A 7,574-nucleotide genomic window follows, 5' to 3' on the forward strand; every position below is an offset into this window, starting at 1 on the left:
ATCATACTTTTTAAAGAAGAAGAATCTAAAGCCATGTATATTAGTTTTCTATTGCTGCTGTGACAAATTACCATGAATTTGGTGGCTTAAAACAACACAAAGTTATTCATTTACTTTCTGTCCTGGAAGTTTGGTGTCTCAACTGGGTCAGCAAAGGCTGCCTTCCTTCTGGAGATTCTCAGGGAGAATTTGTTTCATCCCCTTTTCCAACTTGTAGAGGAGCCTGGATTTCTTGGTTCACGGCCCTTAGTCCTTCTGGTGTCTCCTTCTACTGTCACATCTCCACTGACTCTCCTACTTCTCTCTTTCCCTGATACGGATCCTTTGATTACATTGGGCCCACCAAGATAATACCGGGTAATCTCCCCATGTCCAGATTTTTAATCCTATCTTCAAAGTCCCTTTTGCTATATAAGGTAATACATTCACAGGTTCTGGGGTTTGAGATGGAGACATTTTGAGGGGAAGCATTTTTCTGTCACACACAAGAGAAATAATTTAATAATGTCAAAAATTTAGGATTAGTACTTTAGAGGGTGAGGTGAATTAAGAAATGTCCTTGTATTTAGAGGTGCAAAATGGATAATACTTGTGAGGAAAAAGGAAGCATCTTAATATACAAGGAAAATGCAGGAAGATGTAGTACATTGCTATATGAGAATCTGTTCCTTTAAAAAATTTTTTTAATTTTTATTTTTTTTAATGTGTATTTATTTTTGAGAGAGAGAGGGAGACAAAGTGCGAGCAGGGGAGGGGCAGAGAGAGAGAGAGAGAGAGGAGGAGACACAGAATCCGAAGCAGGATCCAGGCTCTAGGCTGTCAGCACAGAGCCTGACGTGGGGCTTGAACTCACAGACCACGAGATCATGACCTGAGCCGAAGTCGGACACTCAACCAACTGAGTTACTCAGGTGCCCCTCTGCTCCTTTTTTTAATGGCAACGGCACACCTTAACTCAAGTACTCTTAGAGCCTGAGGTCTAATTTGGATGTAAGAAAAAGCAATGTGTTTTAATTATAGTAAGCATAATCCTCCTTATTCTTAGGTTGTGACGTATTTAAGAAAATTTACTAGTAATATGTAAGTACCTCAGCATATTAAAATTTTTTTTCAAGAATAGTATAGCACAAAAGTGGAAATCCACCAAGCAAACTATTTGTTCCTGCCTGGGGATATACAGTGGTGTGTGTTTTTCCAGACCTTTATGATTCATTTCATATGTGTGTACTTTCTGTCTTTAAATAAATTTTTAGAATTTTAGTTTTTTCTATTTTATGTAAATGAGATCATCCTATATCTGTTAGCCCGTCCTTTTCTTAGGTATTTTATACCACTTTCATTTAGTGGTGTTAGCACCTAGAAATAAGAGATGATAGATGTTGGATGATGATAACTGTAACAGGTATACATAGTGCTTTTTTCTTTGCAGGCAATACATTAGCTCATTTAATATGCACAACTCTGTGAGACAACTATTATTATCCCTGTTTGCAGATCAGGAAACTGAGGCAGAGAGGTTAAGTGACTTGCCCCGTGTTACGTAGTAAGTGGAATGACTGGATTCACATTCAGGCTGTCTGGCTCCCAGGCTGTGTGCTGTACAATTCTGCTGAGTTTGCATTTCACAGGGAAGGTCTGGGTATAGCCCAAATGTGAATGCATTATTTGGTAAAACCTCTTTAACGAGTTTGCTTATTTCCTTTCCTTCCCTGGCGTACTCTCTGTTACAGTTTTCATTCTTAGTTCGAGTGGGACAGGGATTTTTTCAGTTCAGAAGCTCCAATCTGAGTTTATAAATTCTAGCCTGTTTTTTTTCCTTGTTACAAGATTTCTAAATCTGTTCCTGTTTTATTTACCTTTATAGTTAGAGCATGCCTGACTTTCATGATACTTGGAGGTCCTCTGCTGAAACCCATCATCTGCCTTTAAATTCAGAATCCCCTAATCATTTGCTATTACTGAGGGAAAAAAGAGAAGAAAATCCTGACCGAAAAAGAAAACAATGCCCAGATTTTGGTTTCTTTTTTTTTTTTTTATTAAGGATTTAAAAAAAAATGTTTATTTTGAGAGAGAGTGCATATGTGCACGTGAGTGGGGGAGTGGCAGAGAGAGAGGAAGAGACAGAGAATCCCAAGCAGGCTCTGCACTTTGAGTACAGAGCGTGATATGGGGCTTGATCCCATGGACCGTGAGAGCATGACCTGAACCAAAATCAAGAGTCAGATGCCTAACCAACTGAGCCACCTAGGCCCGCCCCCAGATTTTGGTTTCTAAACAGCATTCTCCAATAAAGGCAGTCAGGACTCCTTGATGAATTGGTTGATTTCAAGTTTGGGGAAATACAAGATGAGCTTGGAACATCTTTTGGTACCTGAAAATAAGTGCTCAACAAAACAAACAAAAATACCAAAGAATAAAAAGGGAAGTAAAAAAGATACAGGAACAATTTGAAGGGGATCTCAATGACCAAAGCCAGCATGTTTGAACAACAAAATAATGATAGTAATCAATTGTAATCCATCAAATAAGTATCCATGAGTCCATACTACATCAAATAAACAACTGGACAAATGGAGAAAAAATAGTCCTTCCTTATAGTAGAATCCTAATTTACACATCTGGAAGGAATGATGGAAATAATTTGCCATTAGGCAAACCCACAAGTAATAATTGTAGGCAGGAGCTGTCCGTGGATGCTAAAGTTAGCAAAAACTATGATGAGAAACAGAGTATTTGCTTAGTCTCAGTAGATTTCCCCATAAGGTCTTTATTAATTACAAAAGGAAAAATAATAGCTTCATGGTGGAGAACTCTGACAATACCAGCTTAACCAGCGATCAGTTTCAGCCTCAGTAATAGACACTGACATCATGGACACTTTGCACTGAGAAGGGCACAGCATCATTTCTGTGATATTCTTGCCAAAAATGCACTACCTCAATTTAATCGTGAAGAAAAATCAGACAACCCCCAATTGAGGGCCATTCTATAAAATAACTGCCCCAAACTCTGTTAAGTCTTTATGACCTCTTAGTCACCCATCTCTAGGTATTTACTTTCAACAATTTCTTCTGTTAATAAACTTTCATAACTCCTTATCCCCATATAAAACTTTGGTTCCCTATCTCCCTTCTTGTTTGTTTTTACTGAGAGGGAAAGGAAATGGAGTATACGGAGCTCAGAGAATGATCAGGAATTTTGAATTATTTCACTGGAGAGAACTGATTTTTGGACCAAGTGTCAACTGCTCTTCCTCAGGAAAGCAGGGAATTCTCAATGACATGGCCCTTCATTTACTAGACTAAGAATAGAACATTACTATTCTGGCCAGTCTGTGTTCCCAGTCTGCTACTCACTGTCCAGCACTTGAGTGTTTTTTGTCTTACTTCCTTTGTTGTTGTTTTAAGTAGGCTCCACACCCAGCATGGAGCCCGACTTGGGGGCTCAAACTCAGGACCCTGAGATTAAGTCCTTAGCCAGACTGAGCCACCCAGGCCCCCTCACTTCCTTTGTTTTTATAATGAAATCTTAGATGTGCTAATTTGGACCAGAGGAGATCCTATCTAGGCATGGCTTTCTATCACAGATGCTATAGCTTGTAAATATCTGCTGTAAAATAACTACTATCTTGTTGGCAGAGTTTCAGAAACTTTGGAGGAGTGTCACCGTGGATTCAATGGATGAGGAGAAAATTGAAGAATATCTGAAGCGACAGGGTATTTCTTCCATGCAGGAATCTGGACCAAAGAAAGTGGTAAGTAGTCTCCTGGGAAAAAAAAACAAAAACCCGAAAAAATAATCCTCTGTTCTTTGAACTGTGAGCCTGCTTTCTGTTCTCTGCGAAGAACTGGTAATCAGTTCTCCCTTCCAGTATTTTCTCGGTGTCTTAATCAGTGATCTTAGATGCAAGCCTGATTATGTCTGGTGTATTGAGGGCCACAGGTGCTCTCTGCCCTCTGGTGCCCCCACATCTGCCCCCTGGTGCTGCTACCCAGGCATGTGAGAGCTTTCCTCATTACGCCTCCAGCCCTTGTGCTAGCAGTGACTGCTCGTAAGTCAGGTCATACTGAATGTTTTCTAGTGCCCACGTGTTGCCCTCCCAGTTTCTAAAAGGAGCTTGCTTCATCATCTTGGCCTTTAAGACCTTAATTGTGCTCCCCTCCCCTTGCTCCATGAGCCCTGTGGTCTTGGCACCTGGCTTTGCCTTAGCCCTGATCACTGAATTGTCCTTGTTGACTTTCAGATTCCTTAGGAACCAGATACTATCTCTTAGTCTCAAAGCTTGATCAGAGGAGGGATTTGTAATTGAAAGATGACTTGTGATTTAATTGCCTTGTACCAGCTAACCAGTTGTCTGTAGTCCAAGGACAAACCCAGTCGGGGGAATAATTCACCAACACCCTAGACTGTAGCTGCTCTGCTCCTCCCCTTTCCCAGGTGTACCGTCAGTCTTTGTAGCTCGCCTTCTTTGTGATTGTGTGTGTGTATGTTTTATGCAGTGAGTTTTTAAGACTCCTTAAAAGGCAGAATTTACTGCCCAGTGATCTCCGTGAATTAGTGTGGTTGCAGCACTTTATGAGGTATTTTTTCCTATCATTGCTTTGTGGGGTTTTTTAATCGTGTGATTTTAAATTTCAAATGTACAGAAAAGAATGGAGAATAATATTTAACAATTCTTTGTGTGCCCATCCACTCCCCAATTTTGCTGTATTTCAGATCCTTTTTTTATTGGATATACTTTTAAACCTAATGATAGAGATGAAAAACAAAGAGCTTTACTGTCTCTTTTTTAATCCACTTAGTGTGGAGAATAGTTGTGGTAAGGTAGTCTCAATGGGGGTGTGCACGGCACCATAACACGTGCTCTGTTGTGCTGGGGATTGGTATGGGAGGCTGGGCCACTGAGCAGGAAAAAGGTTTCTTTGCTGCTGGTTTGAGTGTCGTTAGTAAATCCTCACCATTCTGCCGCTCTGAATATCTGTATCTGTTTTTACTTTTCTTGTAGGCCCCTATTCAGAGAAGGAAAAAACCTGCTTCACAGAAAAAGCGACGGTTTAAGACCCACAATGAACATCTGGCTGGAGTGCTGAAGGACTACTCGGACATTGCTCCTAGCAAATAGCCAACAGTTTTATTTGTGAGCAAAGAGTTCAGTACCATGTCAAGGTCTTTCTTGTTGATGCTGGGCTCTGAAGACTGTCTTCCCATTCTATTTCTTAGGACTGAGGAGAGGAGCAGTTCAGTTTACAGAACAAGAGCAAATTACCAAACTCCAAGCGTATTTTAATTGAATGGGCTAATGTGATATTCCCTGTTAACCTTCTGTTACTTCCGGGGAAAGGCGCTTAGCATGGCATGCAAGTGTCTTTGCTACTTATCTCTCTTTCTAAGTGGTTCCTGGTTCCATTTTTCTTCCTTTCTTCCTTTAGAAAAAGTTTGCAGATAGTCTTGAATGCAATTTTGTTTGTTCCGAAAGGACATATTTATAATAAAATCACTGTAGAAGGAACTCGAAGATGTTCGTGGATTCAGTTTGTATTCTTTCTGTTCTTGGCAGTGGCAGACGGCAGCTCCGGCCTTTCACTCCCACAGGATGCCTGTTTGGGACCTTGTCGGACGCTGTCATCTGTGCTGTGGTGCTGAACACACGGATTTCACAATTGGAACACACCGTGTCCCCTTTGTTAGCAAATGTGACAATAAAGATACACTGCATGTGATTTTTAATGTTTTCTTTTATGAGCATAAGTCAGTATTATTTGCTTTTTTTAAAGTTTATTTTGAGAGAGAACACACATGCGTGTGTAAGAGTGGGGGAGGGGCAGAGGGAGAAGGACAGAGAATCGCAAGCAGGCCCCGCACTGTCATTGCGGAGCTGGCATAAGTCAGTATTTAGCTTCTTGGATTTTGCAAGTCATGGGCTCATGCCATCTCCATCGAAGGTGGATCCAGTCTTCTGGCCAACGTGAACATCACCTTTACCCTGTCCCGATCCTCCTCATCGGATATGACTGTGATGTTTTTCGGGGGGAGGCTCCCTCTATCTCCTCTCCCTGTCACTGGCCGAGCTCATGAGAGCCATTATCTAATCCGTGGGTTCGTAACAGTTATGGTAATTTATAGGAAGTCTGCGTGGTTGTTCCAGCCTTCAGTGGCGGACTACCTGTTTCCTTCCCTCTCCTTGTTACATGGTGTGGGAGTCCTTAGGGTTGATCCATACAGTCCGCATATCATAAATTGAAATTGCAGTGGATTATAAAAATCAGGTTCAGTGCTCTCAAAAAAGGTGTGATGGCAAACCCAGAGTGGCAAGTACTCTGTGCAGATGATGAGGGGGTTTTTTCTGTTTTAGTTTTTATCCTTTCTATTTATTTCTCATCTGCATTTACATAGTCCTCTTACTGCTTACGTCTTTCTTACGTGCCAGCCCCAAAACGTGGCCCCAGAAGATGTAAAACTAAGGCTCCCCATGGTAATTTACTTGTTTATTTAAAAGCTTATTTTTTTATTTTTGAGAGAGAAAGAGCACGCAGGAGAAAGAGAGAGAGAGAGAGAGAACCCCAAGCAGGTTTTGCACTGTCAACGCAGAGCCTGACACTGAGATCATGACCTGAGCTGAAATCAAGAGTTGGACGCTTACCCAACTGAACCACCCAGGTGCCCCTCCCCACGGTAATTTAGAACATGGGAAACTCAACATGCCTTTGTTTCAGTTCTTTTTTTTGGGAGGGGTGGGGTGGGGGGGGGGGGTTTTGCCAGTAAGGAGAAACTTTTCAAACATTAAATGTCTTATGACACAAAACTAGTTTTCTTGTGAAAATTCTGGTGCAAGCTTATCTCCAAGTATACCTACTTTTTTGTGGTCTGTATACATCAGCCTGTTTTATTTTCCAGTCTTATTGAGATGTAACTGACATAAAGCATGAGTTTAAGGTGTACAGTATAATGATTTGACTTACATATATTATGACATAACCACAAGAGATAATATCCACCATCTCATATAGATACAAAAAAAATAGAAACAAATTATTTTTCCTTGTGGTGAGAACTCTTAGATTTACTCTCAATATATATCATATATACCTTTCATATATACCATACAGCAGTGTTAACTATAGTATATTACATCCCAATACTTACTTATCTTGAAACTGGAAGTTTGTACCTTTTGACCACCTCCATCCAGTTTCCTCTGCCTGACTCCTGCCTGTGATACAAGTCTGATCTCTTTGCCTTTGAGATTTTATTTGTTTGGTTTCACATATAAGTGAGATCACATAGAATTTGCCTTTGTTTATCTGTCATACTTCACTTAGCATAATGCTGTCAAGGTTCATCGATGTTTCAAATGGCAGATTTCATCCTTATTACGGCTGAATAGTATTCCGTTAATATTATTTCATTCCATCCACAATTTTTATTCACTTCTCTGTTGATAGAAACTTAGGTTGTTTCCATGGAGATGCAGACAGCTCTTCCATATAGTTGTTTTGTTTTGTTTTGTTTTGTTTTACTTTGGATGTATTCCCAGAAGTGGGATTGCTAGATTACGTGGTAATTCTATTTTTTAC

General features: G+C 40.4%; 1 protein-coding gene across 3 annotated transcripts in view; it reads left to right on the forward strand.

Annotated features, from left to right (window-relative positions):
* GTF2E2 (general transcription factor IIE subunit 2) overlaps positions 1 to 6,716 on the forward strand; it is an 80,493-nt gene extending 73,777 nt beyond the window's left edge. For 2 of the 3 annotated variants that reach the window (XM_049632508.1, XM_049632509.1), the window contains exons 7-8: positions 3,639 to 3,754; positions 5,006 to 5,515. In XM_049632508.1, the coding sequence (XP_049488465.1) occupies positions 3,639 to 3,754; positions 5,006 to 5,122 (233 nt within the window). In that variant the 3' untranslated portion in view covers positions 5,123 to 5,515. Of the gene's footprint in view, positions 1 to 3,638; positions 3,755 to 5,005; positions 5,516 to 5,557 lie in introns of those variants that run through there. The other variant, XM_049632510.1, reaches the window with a different exon arrangement.
* The last annotated feature ends 858 nt before the right edge of the window (positions 6,717 to 7,574 follow it).

Source organism: Panthera uncia, chromosome B1 (assembly GCF_023721935.1).
Source record: "Panthera uncia isolate 11264 chromosome B1, Puncia_PCG_1.0, whole genome shotgun sequence".
Classification (NCBI taxonomy): Eukaryota; Metazoa; Chordata; class Mammalia; order Carnivora; family Felidae; genus Panthera; species Panthera uncia.